This window comes from Phasianus colchicus, chromosome 20, assembly GCF_987193195.1.
Source record: "Phasianus colchicus chromosome 20, bPhaCol1.hap1.1, whole genome shotgun sequence".
NCBI lineage: Eukaryota > Metazoa > Chordata > Aves > Galliformes > Phasianidae > Phasianus > Phasianus colchicus.
This window is the reverse complement of record NC_143455.1, coordinates 5,338,941-5,363,196: the sequence shown is the minus strand read 5'-3', so window position 1 is coordinate 5,363,196 and position 24,256 is coordinate 5,338,941. Positions and strand designations below refer to the sequence as shown.

At 43.7% G+C, this 24,256-nt stretch overlaps 1 protein-coding gene across 5 annotated transcripts in view; it reads left to right on the top strand.

The window, feature by feature from the left end:
* ASPSCR1 (ASPSCR1 tether for SLC2A4, UBX domain containing) overlaps positions 1–24,256 on the top strand; it is a 40,454-nt gene that overhangs the window by 1,197 nt on the left and 15,001 nt on the right. For 2 of the 5 annotated variants that reach the window (XR_016459066.1, XR_016459067.1), the window contains exons 1-9: positions 2,725–2,859; positions 2,935–2,990; positions 3,751–3,865; positions 8,021–8,121; positions 10,418–10,456; positions 14,600–14,657; positions 15,459–15,532; positions 16,230–16,668; positions 21,884–22,023. Coding sequence is in view for 3 of the 5 variants with exons in the window: in XM_090121886.1 (XP_089978012.1) it covers positions 2,761–2,859; positions 2,935–2,990; positions 3,751–3,865; positions 8,021–8,121; positions 10,418–10,456; positions 14,600–14,657; positions 15,459–15,532; positions 16,230–16,668; positions 21,884–22,023 (1,121 nt within the window). In the remaining 2 variants the exon portion in view is untranslated. Of the gene's footprint in view, positions 1–2,306; positions 2,539–2,724; positions 2,860–2,934; positions 2,991–3,750; positions 3,866–8,020; positions 8,122–10,417; positions 10,457–14,599; positions 14,658–15,458; positions 15,533–16,229; positions 16,669–21,883; positions 22,024–24,256 lie in introns of those variants that run through there. The other 3 variants (XM_090121887.1, XM_090121886.1, XM_031599008.2) reach the window with 3 other exon arrangements.

Here is a 24,256-nt window from a genome sequence, read left to right as displayed (position 1 = left end):
TGTCTCTTTGGGGAGCTCTGGAGTTGGGCTCTGCACCAGCTGCCGTGCTCAACTGGAGACTTTGGGGAGCCTTAGGGCAAGAAGGGGAGTGTGTTAATGTTAATGTTGCAGATCTCTGGGCTTTTGTCCAAAGTGGTGAAGCAAAGAGGTTCAAATGCCTGTCCTGCTCCCTCCTGCTGTGCTGTTTGCTCAGGTAACTCAGGGCTTTTCTCATAGCACTCTTACTCATCCTTCCATCACCCATATGGCAAGGGGCAGGGGCTGTTGGGAGAGCGTGGAGCTCTGAGGGTGTGGGAAGAGCTTCATTGTGGATGTTTACCTTTGGTGCAGTGACACACTGAGTTTGGGGGAACATCCAAGCACACACATTTCAGTTACTGAATACTGTTTGTCAGCGTGAGAGCTTCACCTTCAATACGAGACACCCTGTGCTGAGCAGATTGTGTCTGGCATGGCAGGAGGCTCAGGGAGAGCTGTGAAACACCTGCACCACGAGCTGAAGGTTTGGATTTGTTATTGGTAGGAGTAAGGCATGTAGGAGGCCATCGGGAGATTTTTAACCATTGGGAGTAATGTAAAGGGAGATGCTTTTTGATTTAATACCCCTCCAAATGAAATAGCATACGTAATACATTCCAGTATGTCCTAGTAGAGTTCAGTACATTGGAGTTCATTGGACCTTGCAGTAGGAAATGAGACAGAAATGAGACAGCTCAGCTCAAGTTCCCCAGCTCATTTCCTAAGTCTTGAATTGACAAAAAGCTGTGATGGTGGGGGAGATACAAATCACCCCTCAGACAGCACTCACCATCAGCTAAAATCCCACTTCTCATGGTCCCACTGCTTCACCACCATCTCTTCTACCATCGGCGGTGGGGAGGATAAAGGAGCTTTGGTGGGACGATGTATCCTGGCCGTACCCACAGTGCAGAGCTCTGTGTGATGCTGTGCTGGGAGCCCCAGGACTCAGCAGGAGGAAATGCTGTACAGAAATCCTCCTTTACAGGGATAAGTGCCTGTTGTTCTGCATGATATTTTGGTTACAAGGTATTTCTAGATGTTCACAGTTAATTTCTTGCCCGTGTGAAAGAAAATAAAAAGGTGGTTGGGTATTTTTTTTGGTGCGTGTGTGTTTTCAAGAAATAAAAATTATGCATTATTCCACGTGGGTGTGTGAGACTGAATGCAAACATACAGAACTTCAGGAATATGTATTTAATGCCAAGCACTGCTGGCTGCCTGAAAGGTGACTTTGGGGAAGGATTGCAACAGAGGGTTGGAGCTGGATAATCCTTGAAGCCCCTTCCAACCCAAGCCATTCTATGATTCTTCTATACTTTCCTCACTGTAATCACTCCTGAAAAGCAGTTTTTTGCTGTGCTCCCTGGTAGCATTGCAGGCATCTTCTTCACCCTGACAGTGGCAGAAGTCTGAATTGTTAAAGATATTTTCAGCCATTCCCTAATGAGTCCCTCTTTCTTTCTTGCACTTTAATGAGCTCCAGGTTTATTTTCCTCCCCCTCCTTTCTCTCCTGGTGCTTCTAATTTCAGATAAATATTTAAGATTAGAAGCGGCTCTGGATACATAACATGACCTTTAACCTCTGTGCAACTTTCTGACTTTGACTTGCCATTAAAAGCTCGATCCATCTCTATTCCTGCAACGTGAAGATTTTCAGCTGAAATTACATCCATGTTTTTTTTTTTTTTCTTTTTTAACAGGAGCAACTTTTCTGTACGTGTTGTGTCACTTTCAGATGCGAAATAGGAAACAGCTGCCTTTTTCAGACATCAAATAAGAGCCACCCCTCATTTTCAGGCTCTCTGAAAACCGAAATGCATCTTTCGAAACTTAATGGTTGCTCTATCTCAGCAGCTGTCATTAACACAGCCATTTTAATTGTTTCTTCATACCTTCTGTGAAGGTATTCACCAATGGAAGGGCAGGGTGCCCTGATCTGTGTTCGATACTTGGGTTGCTCCCTTATCACAGAGGCACGTTGTGGTATTTGTTGCCCCGTTTGCAGGCATGGTGCGACAACGGCCCTTCCCAACAGAACGGGAAGAACAAAAATGATGAATGAAAGCCATTTTTGAGTATTAGTTTAAACAGTGCGTTGCACACTGCAACATCCTTTAGTGCTGTCACATCTATGGAGCAGTCCTGCTGCTGGATTTGGGGAGCCGTGCTCAGCAGTGCATCATTCGCTTCCCACTGCCTCGTTTCTTTGCCGTGCTTAAAAGGACGGAGCGTTATCTTTAACGGCAGCCTTTCCTTAACAGGGCCTTTTTCTTTTATAACCCAGGCAGAACAGAGCTGGATGGAGACAGCGGGAAAAAGCTTCGGCTTAAAGCAATTCCAGCGGTTAACCCGGGCCGCGACGGGAGCGACCGAAGCGCCGTCCGGAGCCGGCTTCGGGAGCGCATTCAGCGCATCGCCGGCGGTGCTGGGAGCGCAGGGGAGCTCCGAGGCACGCGATGCGACGGACGCCGGCTCGCTGCTCCCGTCACACGCCTCATCCGAATGGCGGAGCGGAGGTTCGGGCGTAGCGCCGGCTTTTCACACGGAGAGCCGCAGACCGCGGGGACGGCGGTACCGCCGGGCACGGGAGGGGCTGAGCCCGGAGCGCCGCGCTGCCGCCGAGCTCTGTTCGAACCCGTCCTCTCGGCTGACGGAGCGCCGTCCGCCCGCCGCGGTCCCCGCTCGTACCGGGGGGCGGAGCGGGGCGGGCGCAGCGCGGCTCCTCCCCGGGAGGGAAGATGGCGGCGGCGGGCGGGGGGGGCGCGGCGGTGTCGGTGTTGGCCCCCAGCGGGCGGCGGGTCACGGTGCGGGTGGGGCCCGGCACGGTGCTGCTCCAGGTGGGTCCGGGTCGGTGGGCGGCGGCGGCGGGCCGCGCTCGGAGCCGCGTCCTGACGTGTCCGTTCTCTCCGCAGATCCTCGAGGAGGTGTGCAGGAAGCAGGGCGGCAGTCCCGCTGAGTACGGCCTGAAGTGAGTCCCTGCGCCGGGTCGGCAGCGCCGCTTCGGCTCCCAGCCGAGCCGAGGCCCGCGCGCGGCTCCGGGCTCCGCGCCGTCCTACGCGCCGCCCCAGGGCTTCCCGCCGCCCGCCCCGCTCGGCCGTGTGGAGCAGGCCGCGAGCCGGGGCTGCTCGATGGACCACGAGCTGCTTTTACTCGTTGCCAATGCGAGGCGTTGTGTGGTGGTGATACGTGAGGAAACAGCTGGTAGTTAGCGCTGGGGAGAGAGCGCAGCGCTTACAGCACGCTTCTGGTCGTCCTCCAGAAAGTTGTTTTCTTCAAATTAACCTCAGTGGGTTTTCCGGTGTCCGAGTCCATTCACTTCTCAGACAGACACTGAAATCCTTCCATAAAAACGTGCCCCTGCTTCTCCCCCCCCCCCCCCCCCCCCGTGCACTTTTTCTGGTTCACTGCAGGACCTTGTGTTGCCTGCTGTTCGACTGCCTGCCTTTACAGTGAGAAAGCCAGCAGTTTGCCCATCCGCCTGGCAGCAGCATGCCTTGTTATTTATCATCGAATGCTCGTGTGTGATTCAGCTGACATTTCTCTGACACATCTCTCGTCAGAGCGTTTTGTCTGTGATTTCTACAAACTGTAGCTTTTGGTATGCTGTGTCATCACAGCCTGCCCGTGGGGAGTTCTCTTGCTCCAGACCTGGATGTTAGATCCCTACAGTGACGTGACACTGGTCTGCGATGGTTCCTGGTGTCTTCACCTGCTCTATTTTTCTTTAGGTTTCAGAGAAGTGTGTTGGATCTCACTTTGCAGTGGAGATTTGCCAGACTGCCCAACAATGCCAAGCTGGAGATGGTGCCAGTCTCTTGTAATAGAGCGGGAATTGGAAACGCGGTATGTTCATTACAAATGGTGACCTGATTTGTTTAATTTTCAGTCCTGCTGGATGTGACCCTGTCAGTTCTAATGAGCAGGGGCATGTTTAGGCTTGGCCAGTGCACGAGTGAAGGACCACCCAAAGAACAATGGAGGTGTGATGGAAAGTAGTTTGGTAGTTGGAAGTCTTCGCTTACAGTCCATGTGGTCATGGAGGGTAAGAGGGTTTTTTGAAGAGCTGAAGAATTTAGCAGTCTTAAATATGTGTGACCTTAAAGATTGCTGATGACTTTGCTCAAAAGCTGGGTTAGTTCTCTTTCCCAGTTTCTATTTCAGTTACTGTAGTTTGCCTCTGAGTTTCAACTAAAATCTCAGTTTTTTACAGAATTCACAGTGTATTCACACAGCTTTATCACTTTCTCTGACATGCTGTGTCTAGCAGTGGCCCTATCTATTATTACTGGCAAAGGGCTTATGGGTGCTTTGCTCTGTAGGAGTTACTGTCATCTTCAGGAGACCTAAATCTTTTTATGCTTTATTCTAACGGCTGGAGGCACAACTTAATGGATATGTGTTACTGAGCATAAACATTTTATGAGGTAAAATCTTATTTAAGCAGTCTGGAAATGAAAATTTGTCTATTGCTTAAAGTAATCTTTTTTTTTTTTTCTGATGTGCTTAATAAGGAGCTTCTCAGATTTTGTCTTCAGGTCTGTTGATCTCTTAATGTCTACCTGCCAAATTGTGATAGTGGTATTTTGTTGTAGGTAGTTACTTTGGCTGTCACATCAATAAACTCATACATACATTGAAATTTGAACAATGTTTTATTAGAAGGTTTGGGGTCTCTTCTCTGGTTTGCTGTGGGTGTGTTTTATAGCTTTGGATATCAGTAATGTTCACATCTACCTTTAAAACTTCCATATGCTTTGTTCTGGTGCGAACGTTTCCTTTCTGACTGTGATAGAAAGACGTGTCTGCTCAAAATGACATCATTTAAAAGAGCAAAACCAAAATGCAGTCTGGGAGCATACGCTGCGATTTTCAGTTAAAATAAAGTTGTGATGGCATGAAGTAATTCTTCCAAATGAAAGTGGTTCTATCAGAATGGTACAGTGATGACCGCCTGAGCTTTGAATCTAGTTTGAGAGACATTGTATTGAGGGGAAAAATGGTTTTATTTAAAGAAGATGGATGGAGCCTACCAGAAAGGTTGAGAACTGTGTATTGTAGGAGAAGGGTTATAAGGTGGAGTCGCAGACTTTGGTCGTTGTTAAAGGCTAATTAAAATTGTTATTTAGTTGTATTTCAACAAAATGATCCATGGGATTAAGAGTTCCCTTAGAGTGCTTGTTGGTGTTTGAAGGAGTTGAGAAGGCAGAGCAAACATGCTTGCAAATGGTGCAGTGTGAACAGAGTTGCTGTCCCATAAACTAAGAACAGACACTTCACTAGAAATAGTTCTATGAACAATATAAAAAATACTTTGTAAAAGTAAATACAGTTGTCCGAAAGAATTCCTTGTTGCTGAGAAAGAGTGTCGTGTTCTGTAGGAAGTTTAAAACAACTGGATAGTTCTGGGGATTGAACTGGTGCTGTGCTGTGGCCTAATGTGGTGGCTGTGGAGATGTGAACTCGATCACGCAGCTTGGTTAAGGTAATGTTGGGGTGAACCTGATTCTGTGCCATTTGTTATGGAGCAAATTCTCCCTGTGATGGCAGGTGATGTAGGGGCACAGTCAGCACAGTTCTGGTGATAAAGTTATTGTTCTTTTGCTTATCTATTTGTGAACTTAGAGATACCAGTGCCTGGTATAATAGTCTTCAATTATTTTACATGGAGACTGGGATTTTTTAAAAGACTTCCAATTGACTGACTGTGACTTTCTGGACATACATAGCTTTGAACTGTTGCCCAAGAGACTGATGCAACTGGCAGTCTGAATTTCAGGGCCGGATTCTGGTAGAATGGTGATGTCAGCTGTCATCACTCTGCTGTAGCTGAGGGTAATCTCAGGTTTGTCTTCAGCATGGAAGAAACCAGGAGGTCGTGTTAATGGTGGGCTGAAACTATTGCCTTCTGTTAGCTGGTTGCTGGTGATGCCACCATGATTCTCGTCTTCAGCAGATCAAAATCAGTAGTCCTGCAAGGGTTGGTGGGAGCTGCAGCAGGTGGTAAACACACTCTTCCAAAGAAATTGCAGTATATGGTGTAATTGTTTGGCTGCTAAGACTTTTCTTTGGGGCTGTTCCTCAGTTTATTCAGCTTTTTGGAAGTGCCCTTTATTTATTGTTTTTTTTCCAGAAGAAGTTTTCTATAGATTATAAAGGATGCTTCATGAGCTAATAAGTGTAGATGTTCACATTCCAGGTTGGAAAACACCTGTTCCTTTTTTTCTTCTAATGCCACGTGCAAGTATTTAAGAACTTGAAATTGTGCATTAAAATTTGGTGGTTAGGAAGCCTTCGTGAATTGCAAGTTGCATGGACTGTCTTTTTGGACTTGGCAATAGTTGGTTTGGTCTCCAGTGACATAAGAAAGACAGTTTTGTTGTTCCTATGTGTAAATGTGCAAGTTATGTTATTTGTTAGGCTTTGGGAAGGCTTTTTGCTTGCTGGTGCTTAAGTCAGCAGAGCTTTGTGTTGTGTGGGTATCACAACTTGTGCAGCTGCATCAGTTCTGTCTGAGCCATTGGAATTCATTTAATAGAGAGCTTCTCACTGTACAGTTTCAGCTAGTGTGAAACAGAGCATTTCAGCTGCTTGTGGTGGCCTGTCAGTTGGGACTCTTGCATCTTTTCTCTGTCAGTGTTTCAGTTCATGGTGATACAACGTTCCAATCAAAACCCCCTAACAAGCAGGATCCGTTATCTGAGAGTTGATACTTTTCCACTGCCTTTCACTGCACTGTTAGAACAGTGTATGAGCTGAGCAGTGCTGAGAAAGTGAGCGTTCAGAGGAGCAGATGTTGGGCTGTGGTATGGAGACTAAGGCTGAGTTTGCCACTTGCACTGAAAGTGTTCTCTGCAGAGCTCCCTTGTAACCGTGACCCCATCAGCTGCTTTCAGTGCTCTTGAACACTTCTGTCAAAGTCTCCTCTTTTGGCTTCTCTTCTTGATTTTTTCCTGTTCAGCTCCCTCCAATTGCTTGTTCAAAAGGTCCTCCGTATTCCATTTCACTTTCTTTAGGCTTTGGCCTGAGCTCCTTCTCTCTCCCCTCTGCCTGCATCTTCTGGCTCTAGCTGGCGCAGATGCTTCCTTCAAAGTCCTTTCTTTTTGACTCTGAGTAGATATGCAGACGTGGTAGTGAGGATCAACTGCAGTGAACTCATAGCTGTGCAAACATTGCGATATTTGGAAAACAGTGTGACTTCTCTTTTTTCCATCCTCTGTTTCAAGAGGAGATTTTATTTTTAAAAAGGGCTCTTTTTTTTTTTTTTTCTTTCTAATTTTTACTGTTACTGTAGGGTTGTTGGAAAGTCAGGAATATTCATTGTGTAAGAACATTTCATAAGAAATAAATGTCCTCTAGAATTCTTTAATTCTAACAATATTTAATGGAGAAGCAAAGTCTGGAGTCCAGAGAAGTCCTTGGAGAATGATACTGGTCAGGCTGGTGGATGTCTGGATGACAGCATCAGATCTGTTGTCCTGCTGTTTCTGTAGACAGAGTAGTAACAATAGCTGGTATCATGCTGTGCATTCTTACTGCGTGAGAATACACTACAGGTTGTGCAGCTGAGAGATTCATGTCAGATTATTTAAATGGTAATTTACTAGCAGCACTGTGTGCACTGTGAGCTTGGACTCTGAAAGCAAAGCTGTTAATTGCATTCAGCAAATCTTTCGAAACCGAAGTCATATGGTCATGTTAAACTTTCAGTGATGTGAGAAGATACTGCAGTGCTAATGAGTCGCCCAAAAGCATCTATTTGCTGGAGAATTAAAACTATAATATTTGTAGCAGAATAATTTGTTACAGATATTAACTTCGAATATACGTTAATCGACATTTGTATCTAATGTAATCGTTTGCAGCAAGTGCTTAGAAGGAAGTTGCATTTTTTTGGATAGCTAGCTAGCAATGATTCTAGAGATCATTGAAATGGTGAAGAAAGTTGCAAAGAAAAGGGTTTTCATTCAGTATTTATAATTCAGCATGTTTTTCCTGTAGGTTCGGATTGCACTGCAGTTAGATGATGGCTCCCGTTTGCAAGATACGTTTCTCTGTCAACAGACTTTGTGGGAACTTCTGAACCATTTTGCAAAGACCAGGTGAGCAATGCAGTGAAAAAAATATGTGTTTGAATAGATCTCTGTGTAACAATCTGTAGTTGCAGTTACAGAGCTTTCTACTTTAACGCCAAGTAGGCAGCTGCTGGCTCTCTTCCCTTTGGTCCCCAGTGGGATGGAGGAAGAGAATTGGAAGGGAGGAGGTTGGAAAGTTTGTAATTTGAGATAAATGCAGTTTAATAAGTTTAAAAAAAAAAAAAAAAAAAAAAAAAAAACAACAAAAAACCACACTTACTTCACCTGGTAGAAGAGGTTCTTAAGCAGGTTGTTGTTGCTTTTGGGACTTGCTGTCATGCAGATGTTCAGCAAGCAATGTGGAACCTTCAGAAGACTGATTAAATCCTATCTAAATGGAAGAAAATCTGGTCTTACATTTATGAAATATATACATGGGTTAGAAATCCAGTTTTTAATTGAGTGCTTTCTTTTGTCTTTAGTTTTGACTTAAAGATGCTGTATTGTTTCAAGATGTCAAGCTAATAAGCTTTTCTCTATAGAGAGTTCTTTTTTTGTGGCTTGGAAGATGTGGCAGCAATTCTATTCCAAATAGAATTTCCAAATCTAGGAGTTTTTTTTTTTTCTATTGTAGTTGGATTCACCTTTCTCTTGATAATGTGTCACTTTAGAACCTGTATTTCTATCTTGTTCTTCCTCTTGCATTCCTTGCCTTCTGCCAGTTGCTCTTGGCTTTTTCTAATGTAACTGGAGAACTTGCTTCTGTTGCCTATTAATTTCTTGCTCCTCTGAACAGATGCTGTATTACAGTATTGTGCAAGCAGGAAGTATTTTTTGTTAATTTCTCAGAACGCTCAAACATTGATCAATCTAAGGAGGTGGTGGCCTTCTATCTGGAATGTTCTTATGTCTCTGAGGCTGTGGTGCTTGAAAAGCTGCAAAGTGAGTGGTCACTGGGAAAGGAGGGGGGATGATGAAGTTGCTTTCAATGAAGCTCAACCTTTCAGCATAGGCTTAGAGGATGCAAAGTGATGGATTGGCATGCACACAGAGTTGTAGCATTGCCCAGTGGTTGGCATGTGTTAGCATTAGCCTAGCAGGAACAACTTTAGCTGAAGTTTAAAGTTGCTTATTCTGAACTGCTCTTGAAATAACTGAAGAAACAGAGTTCTGGAGTTGAATTGGCCAATGTTACCTCAGTATGTCAGGTAGTACAATTGGATTGTGTGACTTGAGTTGCACTGGAGCTGTTGCCAGGGCAAAAGAACTAATTCTTTAGACCTCCCAGGGACGTGCTGTTGGTTTTCTGTCAGCTTATCTCCTCCACTGCCCCACAGGAAGATCAAACGAGGACCTGGTGTTGGCCTGAGGGAGGGAGCTGGGATCATGGACTCCGTCAGAAACATCACCATAGTAGTTACTGCTTATTTCCTGCACTCCCATCTAACTCTCCTCATAGTATTTGTGCAGCTTTGTGGGGAATTGGCTTATGTGGTTGATTCAGCTGAAAAACAGTATTTTCCTTAGGACAGTTTCCTAATCCAGTTAAGAGCTGTCTCACAGACAGTTGTGACAAGAAGTGTAACATGTCAGAAATAAAGATCCAAAGGGGGAAACAGATGGGTAGGAATGGTTTATGTCAGTTTTTCTACTCAGCATTTTGTATCACCAAACAATAGTTTGAGGAAATGCTTGAGGTAGCCTACAGTGGTACAAGTGAGTCTTACTCATTCTTCTCACTAACGGTGAGGTCTACTGCCTGACATTTACTTTTAAGTCAAAAGGGACAGTCTGCATGTAAATGCTAGACAGAAAATAATTATTTTTATTTTCTGGTAGAGGAAAGAGATGGGCAACAGAGGAATGGAGAAGCAAAAGCCAGGTGTTCTGGGTATTTTAAGGCCTCTCTTGAAGCTTACCACATCCTCTGGGAGGAGAGGAGTGCCCGTTGCAGTTCAGGAGCTGCCAGATTGGTGGAGCTTTTATTTGTTAGAGGTTGTTGTAACACTAATAGTTAATATGCATTGTGCTCTTTTTAAGGTTATAGCTGCCACTCTATCCTAAGTGTTATTAACTTCTGTTCATGAGGCACAGCTGTTCCCTTCTGCCCTCTGGAAGCTGAGCTCAGATGCTTGGGTGGACTTTGTAGACTTCTGATTGAACTCAAAAAGCAGTGAAGATGGTGTGTGTGACGACAAGCTGGATCTATAGCCATACATTCAGATTTTGTGGGCTGTGCTGTTTTCCAGTGTGTGCTGACGCAGTTGACTGGTTAGTAACCAGTCAACTAATTGGTGACTTCTGCTGAATCTTCCCTTTCCAGTTTCCAAGTGGAGACGTTTTCCTGGAATGCTCAGCCGCTGTAAGTGCGTGAGGGGAAGTATTCTAAATCCACTGGAATTTCCCCCAGGTCTTCAGCGTCCATCTTGGCTAATTGGCTCTGAAGAAGGTCTGGAAGCTATTGTCAGGCTGCTCCTCCTCTCAGCATGCGGCAGTCCTTGCACAAGATGTTTACAGGCCCTGTCAGATCACTACATGGAGGAATCTAATCTGCTTGCCGTTCCCCTTCTAAAGAACAGCACATCAAAGAAATGACAATGTGTTTGATGTATGTGCTTGCCTCAGTGAATGAATGTAGTGGATTAACAGCAGCTGGAGGAGGAGCCTGCTGGCTTACCAGAGTTATACGAAAATAAGTCTCCCTGGGATCTTTGCTTGGAGTCTGTTCTTCAGAGACTGTTTGAAGGCACAAGTGCTGGATGCCCTTTTAGCATCAGGCCTGGGAGAGCTGCTGCTTTGCGGTCTCCCACTCTTGCCCCTGTGACAGCTTCAGTAGCTCTGTAGGTTGTTTTACATGGAAGTGGTTGCAGACTGGATGCTTGAAGGCCGTTCTGACAGTGACTGTGACTCTTTGCTATCTTTGTGGTAGGGTATTCATTCATTCAGTTCAGATATTTCTTCACACATTTTTAGAAGGCTGTTCAATCAAAGAATTCCTTGGGTTGAAGTGGAAAGAGATTTTGGAAAGGTGAATGGAGCTAGGTTGTGTAAGTCAAATTAGTTTCCTCTCTTCTTGAACTGTTTGGTGAAGATGTGTGTTCTATTGCATCCTAGCTTCTTTCCTCCTAAATGGTGATCATCAGCATTTTCTGATAGATGACCTGATGTTTACGTTTTTATTCCCCTGAGCTGTTTTTATCTGCCATTTTCTGTGGTTCCAGAGAGAAACTGCAGCCTATAAAGTCTGCACTGTTTCCTCCAAATCTCAGCAGCCCTTTATTTTTATGCATTTTGATGAGTGCTTTCTGTAGGGATACAGGTGATTCTGGTTGGAAGCAAAAATGTTAAAAGCAAAGTAAAGATCACTGTTCTGGGTCGCCTGGAAAAGTCTGAGCATGCACAGCCTGTGAGGTTGTGCTAAAGACAGTCTCTTATGTGCTATTTTGTTCCAAACTTCCAATCAGGAGACAAATTGTGGGGTTGGTTGCTTTGTTTTTTGCCTTAAATCATCAAGGTTTGCGTTCCATACCAAAGTGTAAGCAGAACCCACCCTTTATTGCAGACTTGCTTCCCCCCCACCATGGGATTGGGAAGAGGCAAAGTGACAGCTGCAGAATGCCTCTTGAGACCAGCCTAACTGAGGTTTCTGACAGCTTGAGCATGTCCTGGATGCTGATTCTTTGCTGCCATTGCTTCAAATACTCCAGCAGCTGCAGTATTTATAAACACAACTGCAAATGGGGTCTTCCTGGTATATGGGTGAATGCCCGCAGTAATGGAAGCAGCTTTCCTTCCAACAATTGCAGTGACTCCAGTGTCTGAGTAACAGCAGAAAAAGGGTCACATAGGAATAGTCATACTGGAGCAGAAAGCTGTTTGTCTGCTACAGATTGTTTCCTGCAGAGCATCATGTATGGCTTTTTGTCTTTGGCTGAGTATAAGTGATTGCAGAACTGCATGTGGTTGCAACCTATTTTAGGTTGTTTTGGTGTTGTTTCTTTTTTTTTTTTTTTCCTTTGAACTAGAAACTTAATTGTTTTTCATAAGCTGAAGCTTGGCTGTAGTTAGGATGCTGTGGGCATGTCTGTTACCTACTTCCTGCATGATGGCATTTGATATGTTGCCTGGGAGAAGTGTGTTTTCCCTTCCCTCCCCCCCAAAAAAGAAGAGGTACCTCGGTTCTATCAACCCATTCAGATCTGTTGCAGTGGATCTGATAGCAGTTCTCAGCCCCTCATTTCCCTGAACAGAACTCGTATCTCATGGCTGGTTTTACGTGTTGCTGTCTATGGATTTGTTGAGTCTAGCAAGTGGGGCTCATCAGTTTGGTTGCGACTCGCCTTATCCTGTATCACCATGCTGCTGCATGCTTTATTTAGAAAGGTTTAAACCTTTAGATCAAGGCTGGAGATAGGCAGCTACAATTAAAGCAAACAGAAATCTGAATTCTGGTCGGTGCTTAACTGGTTTGCTCCCCCACATCCTCCATCTGGAACTCTTTGATGTGCTCTTACTCTTGAGGATTACACAAGCATTGAGTACTGTAGGTTCTCAAATGGCACTCCCAATTCTGAGTGACTCCTCATTGCAGCTACTCTGCTTGCATTTCTCTGAAGCTGTGTTTTGAGTCCTAAATGTGAGTGTCCTTGGTGAATTTTCCCACAGTTTAATGCCTATTTTTTTCTGCTCTGTAGACTGGCTGACTCCTCCCTGTTCCATTTGTTTTGTCACTTTGTACCGGAGTAAATAAATTTGTATTTGACAAAACATTGATTACATATGTATTCTTCTGAACTGCTAAACTGTGATGTATTTTTGGACACAACAGAGACACTATGTAAGACATTGACAAAGTTATTGGTGTTATGTTACTCCAGTTGAGCATTGTGATGACACTTCAGGTTATTGGAATCACTGCACTGCAAACAGTTGCATTTGGGTACACAGACTCATCTCCTACTGTGCACAGATAAGATGCTCCTCAGTGAAGCTGAGAGATGTCTCCTAATAGGACATGTGGGAACATAAAGTCAAGAAGTAATGGTGTGAAATGATTCTTCTCTACAGTGCAAGGGAGGAGTCTAACCAGTCACTCAGCCAAAGTGATCACACAGTGTACATCAAAGTGGCAGACTGCACCCTCCTAACTGTATGCTGGGCCAAAGCAGTTCTGGTGCTAGAGGTTAGCATCTGCAATGATTCTTTCTTAGCTTGAATGCTGAGAGTATTGGAGCCAAACTTGGTTCCCACAGTTAAGCACTAAGACTCTTACTAGCTGTCTGTTCAAAATTCTGGTCAGTGACTTATTCATGTTTACAATGAAAGCTTCTCCAGAAATGAAAGGTGCAGAAAGCGTGTGACAGTTATCTCAGTAGAATTTAAAGAAGCTTTTTTTTTTTCTTTTTCCCTTAATTAACTTTACATTGATACAGAATAACTGATTTCTGATAGGATTCTGAGTAATATCCTGAATATATACCTTCGCATTTTGGCAGTGCAGGAGCACACATGGTTCTGCATGCTGTGGGCACTGCTGAGTGCGTGAATAATCTTGGATGAGTGAGTGCTGAGACTTGCTGTGATGGACAATGATTTTCTTTTCCATCTTCTACATTTGATCAAATGAATATGTAATAAAGATTCTACTTGGTTTTCTCAGAATTGCTTACCATGAGAAAAATGGGAAAGGAAGCATCTTTTTAAGAGAAGCGTGTTGGGGCTGTCATCTCAGCCTTGAGCTATCTTTTCCTCTCCTGTATGCTATGAATCATTCACTGAGGTCGTCTTCTGCAGATGGCCTGTCATTGCCTTGCACCATTGCCTTGCTTGCCTGTGGGCTTATCTTGACTTTTTTTCCCTACTACAGCAGTCTTTCCTTTGGCTTTGTTTTGTCCCCAGTCTCCATAATCTAAAAGCCTCTGCTGTTTTTAAATCTCTCTGACACTAGGACAGACCAACTCTTTGTCCTCACCTCATTGGGTTATGTTGTGGTTGGACTTGATGGTCTTGAAGGTCATTTCCAACCTGAGCAGTTCCATGATTCTGTTCATTTGTTTTAGAGAACTATTTCATTCCGTTTGTTGCTATGCATACATGGAAAGAAACTGACCATTCCTTAAAGAAAACAGTGTATACCATCACCAACTATTGAGCTTAGAACAGTACTTGGGCTTTTAAATTCTTCTTTGTGATGTTACAGATTGGTGAGTGAAGCACACCAAGAATGATGTTGAATTTGTCAAGTAGGATGGACTTGCTTCAAAATTAGCTGGAATTATTTCTTTGTTTTTGAACTTCGTTGAGGGCTGTGTTTAAGGAGCAGTGAATGTGTTGGAATGCACTCTTAATGTCTAATACTGATTCTGTGAGCTGTGTAACGGCTGATTCTGGACTAACAGGGAGAAGAGAGTGTTTCTAGCTAATTTAACTTCACCATTTCTCTACATTAGTTTTGGAAGGAATAGACTGCTCTACAGATGCTGCAGTATTTTGTTCTTTATTGCAGGGAGTTTCTGGAACAACACGGTGAATTCTGCCCGGTCTGTATTTACATGCGAGATGAGGTAAGGCAGCAAAGCCTTCTTAACTGTCTTTTCTTCTGCCTCTAAAATATAAGGAAAACTTAGCCCTGCTTTCCAACCTGGAAAGTGTTTCTTTTGAACTTTTTTTGAGAGGGGAAGTAGAAAAATGTTGATCTTTTCAAAGCCTGACGAGTCTGTATGGAAAAAAGTTCTCTTGGAACATAACCCTGGGCCGGTTAGACCTCTGAGCCCATAAAATGAGCTCAGTGACCTGTTTGTGTTTTTCTTTCCAACATCTTTTAAAGCTCGAGTCAAAACAGTGGTTTCATTTTAATAAATATTTGCTTTTCTCCCTGTTTTTGATCTTTTGCTATTAATGTTTTGTTTAAAATTTTGTATGTGTGTATTATGGAATTTGCTCTCCCTAGCAGTCCCCTTTACTTCCCACTGACCTCTGTGGACATATTGTCTTTATTCTAGAACAGGTCATTACAAGCAGATGGGAGGTGTGTGTAATGAAATCAGCCATCTCTTAGCTCAGAGATGTTGCCTGGTTGATCTACTGACACAAAAATCTTGCTTTGCTGTGGCTGGATCAGGTTTGATTGTACGCATGGGACAGAAACATATATCTTATTTTCTATGAAGATAATTTAGTAGTGAATTTGTTAAAGCAATACAGGTGAATACAGATGGATTCAGGTTTCATTTCTAACTGCGGGGTGTTTTGAGCTGTTTCTGGTGCTATGTGGTGGTTGTTTTAATGCAGACTTCTTTCTATAGCGAACTCTTTACATACTCTCAGGTAGGCAGTTGCTGTAATTTCTCCTCTGTTTGTTACAGATCTCAGGAAAAGATGCACTAGAGAAGACAACGCTGAAGTCACTTGGCCTGACAGGAGGCAGTGCTATTGTCAGGTTGGGAGGAGCAAGTTTGAGCTCTTTGTTTTGTATTTTCACTCCAGTGAATTTGTTTTGTTCAAGTATCAGGGAAAAAAGCACAAAAAAATGTTAAAAAAGACAAACATCACTGTGCTCAGTAATTACTGTATTTGCCTGTTTATCTGAAACTGTTGCCCAGATGTGCTTCCCACAGCTGCAGATGCTGGCACCGACCAGTTGTACGGATTAAAGGGGCTTGTTTGCTTCTTGTTTTTTTCATTTTGTCTTTTTGTTGTGTTCTTTTTCTTTTCTATCTTCCCCCCCCCCTAATTTTCTGCCATTTATTTATTATTTTAAGCTCTCAAACTCTGCAGTGCCTCCTGCTGACTTCCTGGTATGATAAGGTGGGAGTTGGTGATTGTGCAATCATCAAGCTAGTTCCTTCCATTCCTTACAATGTGGATGGAAGGCAAAAATTATTAAAAACTGTCCTTTACAACTGACTATTGTTTTTTGTTTTTTTTTTCCTTAAAGCTAATTTTATTCTCTTCCTGTGGAGAGAGTAGTTCCTGTTCTGTTTTTACCCCCTTCCTAATTTCAGAGCAGTCAGAATAAGCAGATTATTAAAATATAGTCTAGCCAACTCCATTGCATCTTGGTCGTGTTGAGAATGGGAAGGACAGTACTGCTACTAAAAATGATTTATTTTTGTGTGTGTGTGTCGTCTTTTAAGGGTTGTCATGAAGAAATGCAGTTTGTCTGGTCAGGAGGAAGCAGTGGATACCACAGCACAGTGTGATGAGCCAGTAGTAAGGCCAAGCTCTACTGATGGAGCAGTGGATGTGCCCCTACCTCAGACACAAACAATCCCGCCAGTCGTGGATCACAGGGATGAGGCCTTGTCTTTAAACAACTGCACGGACGAGCAAGACTCAATTACAGAATCAAATGCCAGCTTGGATGAGCCGTGTCCTCCCTCAGAGTCCAAGTCTACCCCATTTGTCCCTTTTTTTGGAGGTGGACAACGTCTGGGGGGCTCTTCTGTGTCTGCAACACCTCTCGAACTAGATATGCCATCTTCAGAGCTGCCAACAACTTTCTCTAGCCCTGGAGGCCCTTCTAAGCCAAAGAAGTCTAAGAACAGCCAAGAAATGCAAAAGGAACAAGAGCAGGTAAAATAATTTGTTTGCAGTCAGTCTTTGTATTTTCCCTCCCCCTTAGCTGAGCTCCTGAGAGGGGAAAGATATTTTAATATTTGTGTTAGATGCCATGATGTCATACATAGAGTTCTGCCAAGAAAGTGCTGCATTTTTACTATAGAACTTAGGAAGGCTGGATGTTTATGAATTTGCGTGCTGTCCAGAAGTAAGAAAAACTTTGAATGTTGAGATATTTTTAAAATGATTGGTTGTAATGGAGGCAAGGCAAGTTTAGAAACGTAGTCCAGAAGCACTTTTATTTCTGCCTTAAATTTCATAAAAAGCTAAATTTCTTTAACAAATGCCTGCTGTCACCTGAGCCCTTTTTGTCTGCTCTCCTCTGTGTAGTTTTACTACAGATGAGCAGAATTTGGCCAGGCTTGTGTTTTGTAATTCTCTGGAGATGCTTATTGCTGCATGTGGCTGACTTACCTTCTGTGTGATCGGCCAGATATATGCCTGGTACATTTTCCCATTCTGAAAGGGATTACCTTTCTACTCATTGTATGTTCATGTCCTAGGAGTGGAAGTAGTCTTAACAAGTACGTTGCAACTTGATTTCATGCCTATCATATGCTTCTAAGGTCTGAGAAGACTGTGTTCCTAACTCTTAAGCTGTAAGGCATGAAACACTGAACTCTGTAGTAATGTGATTGTAAAAGCAGTGTCCCATACTGCTGGTTGTTAATATCTGCTTCCTCAGGTCTTCTGTTTGTAGTCACTCTGGCTTGCTGTTTCTGCTGCTGATGTGGTAAATTGTAATGGCTACAGATACAGGAAAGGAAGTTTTCAGTTACAGTTGCGTCAGTCTTGCCGAACTCTAAATATCAGAAAAATGAAGTCTGGATCTCTTCCATTCAGTCTTTCATATACAGGTTTATTCTGTCTTGCTTTAAAATATCCTGTTTCTTCAATAAAGCCTATCTTTCTTTAACTCTTTTTCCACGAATGCAAACTGTGCATCTATCTGTGTTGTTGGTGTCTCTGAATTAAAAATATATGGGTTAAAAATAGAAGTGCTGTGACCCATATAGCAATACCAGAACTGATGATTCAAGAATGCTACGTCATCATTATAGGATGGTCCCTGAATAATGTCAAGTATACTTTCTGTAGGGCAGCAATACAGAATTGGGTGCCTTTGGAAAGGTTGGATATGTCTGCTAAGTAGCATTGTATGAGAGCTATTAGCAATATTTCCATGTTAAGTTATGAAGCTGTGTGTTGGGAGCTTCATGTCCCTGGTTCTCTGTGACCGGCTCCTTCCTTTGTCCCTTCACTCCACACGTCATCAGGATGGCTGGATTTAATCTTCAGAGGTCTCCTTTGTTGTTTCCCAGTTTTTAGTAGCTCTTAGAGTTGGAGTTTGGTGTTTATCTTTAGTTCTGAACCAGCCGAGGGATTAAACAAAGGAAAGCCATATGTAGGAAGAAAAAGATGCCTGATGCAGTTCCAAGGGAGCTCAATCCAGGAAGAATTTAACAAGGCTATGCGTGTGCCCTCACACTGATGTAGAGATTCTACCTTGGTTGACTTCTTTGTGGTTGCAGTCGGTTCTTGATGAGTTTCAGAGTTGTTTAGGAGAAGCCAGACCCTGGAAGGACTCTGGAGCAGTTACAAATGTAGCAGGAAGAAGCCTTGCCAACCCAGTGGTGAATGTTTTAGTATATTAGAAACATGTTTGGGTCCTTTTAATCAGTGTTATTTAACCTTTTGGAACAGGCTCTGAACATGGAGGGCTAAACAGTAGGCTGTGCAATTTGTCCAGTGTAATGCATTGCTTGCTTCAGTGACACTCTCACCTATGAGGGATTTGGAAAGGAGGAGTTTCAGTTGTATCTGAAAAGGAAGGAAAAGCACCAGGGTTTGCTGCTATTCTCCATCTGCAGTCTGCGCTTTTCTGCATGCTGACTGGAGAGACAGAGCTGATTTTATAATTGTACTGGCTACAGCTTAATGGGAAGCTGTGCTGATGGGCACAGAGCTGTGCTGCAGTGGCCTGGGGACTCTTGTGTGCAATCCAGAATCTTGTTCAGAAGTGCAGTCCAGTTCAATCCACTCGGAGGCACTTTGGGAACTGGCTTCTCCTCCAGTTTGAGAGCAGCCCTGGGAGCAGCTGCAGATTCTGTTGGGGGGGGCTCTGCCCTTGTGTTAAACAGCATGTGATTTTTGACTGCTGTTTTCAAGCTCTTTGATCTCTGGTGCTTTTGCAGCTGATTGATTACATTTTGTTCCTCCTCCATTCCTGCCATCCTCTGCTCTCAGCAGCAACAGCAGAGCGGAGCTAGCCACATGGCATCTGCTTTTTGTCCCTTTTCAGTCCTGAGGGGGGAAAAACAAAACAAAACAAAACAAATTATTTTTAAACATCAAAGGTCCATTTTTGTAAAAGAATCTTCCCATTAATGCTTTGCCTGTGTGTGGTTTTTGGAGCCGAAGAGAGGCTGGATAAAATCTGTGCTGGCGTCCCTTCGTTTCTTAGGCTAAAGATGGTTTACAGACAGCTGCGTGCTGACTTTGATGTCAGAACATTAATTATTAGAAGGTAACATTACACCAGATTCCCCTGGAGATTAGAGCTCCCTGAGGTGGTGGGGAGGAGGTGGGTCTCCAAGGAGATCTTACGGCTCTGGAAAGCACAACAGCCTCCACTATCCTTAAAGTTGGATAAAGGTTTTCCTCAGCTCGCCTTCTTAGGGCCAGAGCAGCGACCTTGGAGTGAATTGCTTTCCTTGCAGTTGATGGTATGGCATAGACTGCAGTTACATAGCTTGTGTAGCAGACACTGCTGTGAATAGATGACTTCAGCCCACTGTTGGGAAGCGTGTGATGTTATGGCTTTGGTTGTAGAAGCAGAGACTTTGAAGAATTGCTATTTTGGGAAGGTGACAAACCATAACGCAGGTATTGCTGCAGAAAGATGGCAGCAGGTGTGTAATTCTTCTGAGTTAGATAATGGAAGGTAGAAACTGCCTTACAGTCACCTTTCACTGCCTTCTGTCGTGCAGAGAGTGCCACACCTGGGCTGGAAAGTAATTTGGTTGGCCTGGTGTGTTCTGTTTCCAAAATTGCCCTTGGATTCTGCCTGTACCTTTGGCTGGTGGGTGATGCGTTGCAATAAAACTGTATTGAAAGTACTCAGATTGTGAGGTGCCTGATGGGAATAGCTAAGTGAGTAAATGGTAATGGATAAGGAAATGGGGATGGGGTGGTTGGTTACTGGGCTTTGGGGAAGGAGAGAATTGATGGAGCAATAGCAGAACATTTTCTCTCTGAAGAGTGTTTCTCATGCCTGTAAGGAGGCAACGTGTCTGGATGATTCCAGCGGGTGTGAAATGTGTAGCAGAAGAGATGTGATGATGTGGCAGCTTTTGCATCCTCAGGGGCAGAACAGTCATGTCTTCTGGCTGCTGAGCAGTGCCTTATAGATACCTCATGCAGCTCTTTGATCGGAATCACAGTGCCACGCAATTCTGAAATCAAATTGCAGAAGCTTTGAAAAACAAGCTCAGAATGCTTGGATCATTTTTCACTCATTACAGCTCACTCCATAACTCTCGTTGTTGTTGGGACTGAGCTGAAATTGTCATGCTAGGAGATTCTTACTGTAGTGATGTGTGCTCGCAGTCTTGCTAGATGTTCACATATCTGCTCCTCAGTACAGAAAATTTTCTGTTTCTTCATGTTAAGTTGCAGCTGAGTGCTGTCAGTTTGGAAGTCAATGTCAGCAGTATTCAGGCTAGGAAACAGGAGAAAATCACACGGCCGTGTTTCAGCTCCCATCTGTCTGTGCTGGGCTGATGCAGGTATGCTGCAGAGTTAAATGGAGACATCTTGAATGGGGCATTTATCTATGGGAAGTAGAATGTTTTGTGTCAGCACGTGTGTAGTTCCAGTAGGCTGGAGAATGGCAGTGGGGGGGACGTTCCACAAGTCTTTTCTCTGTATGCGTGTGTTCAGAGTGAAATGAGACGTGCCTGATGGGTGGGGAGGCTGGGCTAACCCTGATGCCAGCCTGGCCTTCCCAGCCCCTGCTTGCAGCACTGAGCCCTACTGTGCTGCTCAGCATCGCTCCCTGCAGCAGCCCCGCGTTCCTCCCTGCGCCCAGGGAAAGAAAGCTGCAATCAGGGTCTTTCACCCTCTAGTTACAGCGGGCTCTGCTCAGCTTTCTAAATGTAGCCAAGGGTCCCACCCATACAACCTCGCTCTTCTAATTTCTCAAATTACCCTTTAGTGCCCGCAAATAGAGTGGATGTTGCCTTGTAATTTGTTGTCTCTTTTGACAATTGAAGGAGACTCTTTCTGTTCCCAAGGGGCCCGTGCCTGGGGGAAGGGAGATGGAGGGCAGGCGTTCAGGCATTCATTTGGATTGGAAAGAATATGTAAGGGAATATAGGGGGGAGAAATGGGAAACAGATTTATTCGTAGAGCGTAGGGCTGTGTTAGGCCAACTGTAAAGAAATGCTGTATTAACTATCAAAACTTTTGTTCTCGTGGGGCTCCTCAGTCATGGACTGCTTCCCCCTGCAAATCCTGCTGGCTGTAGTATAGTGCACTGCTTCAAGGCTCTGGGCATTTAAAGATGTCCATGGCTTAAAAGGTCTGAATTGTTCAAGAGTATGTAGACGTATAACAGCCTTATGTGTATGTCACCCTTATAGTGGTTATGTGCAGTCAGTGCCAAGTACTTTTTACAGTGCAAAGCGAAAGGGTTTAGTTGTCTAAGGCAGTTCTGTGTGTGGGATGAGAAGGGTTACATACCAGAAACTGGGTCAAAAAGTTGAAACATGATAAAACCCCACAGTGACTGAGTTGAGAGAACTCAACAGGTAAAAGGGTGGCTGTTTAGAGTAAGAAAAAATGGGTCGAGACCTGACTGAGAACTGTTGCTCTTGGCTCTATGGCAAGAGAATGCAAAGCAAAGAGAATGGAAGGTATGATGACAGGCAGGAGTACATGGCATATAAACAGCTTAAAAGGGCAGTTTGTAAGCTCTGGTACGTAGAATAGCACCTGTACTCATTGTGTGATGCCTGTGGGATGGTGAGAGAGTGGAGTACTTCCTTTGTGTCATGAATTCTCAACTACTGGTTGTAGTTCAGTTTTGCAAACACTCATTTTATTCAGGAACCTTACAGTGTAAGCAAAGCAGTGCGTTGACTAATCCACACCTGTTTTTATTCTGTAGCTTGTAGAACGAGAGCCACTTCTGTGTCACCCAGACCTGCTAGATCCACTTCCTGCTGACCTGGAAGACCTTCCTGATGAATTTTTTGAAGTCACGGTGGATGATGTACGGAAACGTTTGGCACAACTGCAGAGTGAGAGGCAAGTTCCCTTTCTATTGGTGACTGTGTTTGCTTCATATCCTTTTGCTGAGTGCAGTCACACTGTGCCCCTGTTGCTGGCTGTGATTTCTGGGGTAAGGGTTGTAGGTAAGTTATTGGGTATGGAATTAATGATAAGCATTGGAAATCTCCACCCTTCGTGCAGTTTGATTTCAAAGGCTATGCCATATTTCTGTTTAAAGAACCTTTGTGTGTGAACTAGTTAACTGTTTGTGTTTGGGTTAATTGTCTCACTTGAAAGCTTCACTTGAAATTTTCATCATGAAGTCTGTGATGCCTGGGTGGTGATAAGTTTATCTGAGAACCTCGAGCTAGTCAGGACCAGTCCCTCACCAAAAAAAGGAGTGAAAGAAAGGTTCCTTCCTGTCTTCTACACTTCAAAGAGTTAATCAAAGCTACTTAACACCCCATCTCTTTTTTTTTTTTTTTTTTTTTTCCTTTTCTTCTCCTTTCTTCTGAAAGATAAGCCACTGTCTTTTATATTAGATGTGCTATTATTTGCTGGAGGCTCAAAACAGTGGTGAACTCCTGTTTTGATTTGACTTTCTGTTTTGATTTGACTTCATATTAACTACCAGGAATTAAATGGCTGGAATTAGTAACTTGTAATGGACAAACATACGAGCACAATGCTACAGCTTCTTAGGAGTAACTCCCACTAAGAAAGGATCAAAAGCAGCGTGACAAGCATGCCAAGAGAGGGGATTCTCTCTCAGCTCTGCATTTGTGAGGCCCTCCATTGGAGTACTGTGTTAAGCTTTGGGGCCCTCAGTCTAAGAGAGATGTACTTCTGCTGGAGAAAGTCCAGAGGAGGATCTTGAGGATGATCAGAGGGCTGGGGCACTTTTCCTATGAACAAAGGCTAAGAGAGATGGGGTTGTTTAGTCTAGAGAAGAAAAGGCTCTGGGGAGACCTTATAGCCTTCAGGCCTTTTAGTACCTAAAGAGAACCTACAGGAAAGCTGGGAAGGGATTCTGTTGGGAGTGTAGTGATAGGACGAGGCAGCGACTTTAAACAGTAGGTTTAGATTAGGCTTTGGGAAGAAGTTCTCCACTTTGACAGTGGTGAGGCACTGGAACAGGTTGCCCAGAGAAATTGTGGATGCTCTGTCCCTGGAAGTGTTAAGGCTGAGTTGGATGGGGCTTTGAGCCCATGGCAGGGAGGTTGGAACTAAATGATCTTTAAGGTCCTTTCTAAACTAACTGGTTCTGTGACTTCATTACAATTACTAGCTTTTTCAGCTAGAAAGAAAAACCTTATGTTCTATGAAGCAGTTCTGAACTAAAAACTTACCTTAAGGTAAGGTAGCCTCCCTGTCACAACAGCATTCGGCTGTCTATATGTTCTCAACTAGGCTAATTTCATCAGTGTATTTATTTTTAAGAGCATCACAACATTCCTTCAAACTCTGCAAGCAATCCATGAAACTACGCTATAGCCAAGATGAGTTGGAGCTGGTTTTTCTCCCCATAGACCTCTGAAATCCACATGAGTACACAGATGGGCTTGAAAATTGCTCTGCCACTTGTGGGTCTGGAGCAGTTAGTGGTACAAATGTAGGGTCATTTGGTTGGGGGTTACTGGAATTCAGCCCCCTCAAAAATTTCCTCATTTCCAAATTTGCTGATGCTTGTAATCCTTTTCCTTCCTCACAGCCAGGGATAAATATAAAGACAAGTTCCACATGAAAGTGATATCAGTTGGCTTCTGATCTGAGCTGCTGAATCTTACTAAGGACTAGATGCATGCAGGGGAGTATTTTATATGCAATTAGAACTTAATTCTGATTTCATGAAGAGACAAGAATTGATATCAGAAATTGGTACACAAAGAAGAAATGATGCAGATTAATTTCATGATTGCTTTTCAAACCGTGAGTAATATTTTCAGAGCATTTTAGAATGTGGAGTACCAGCAGACAGTTCTGAGTACAGTAGGTGAAGTAAGCCTGTAGTGGTTTTGTTTAGCAGCTGTTGTTCCTGAGGTACCCTGGTGATTCTCAAAAATAAAGAGTCCTTCAGACTAGGTAGGCATAGGGGATATCTTACAAATAGTTGTGCATTACTGTAATTATATGATCAAATGTTTCATCAAAATGTATTCTGGTAAATAGGATATTCAGAAACAAAGAATAGGTCTGAAGCTGAACAGGGGATTGAAAGGGATCTGTTGGATCTAAGCTTCTTTCTTTACTTACAGAAAAAAAAGAGTGT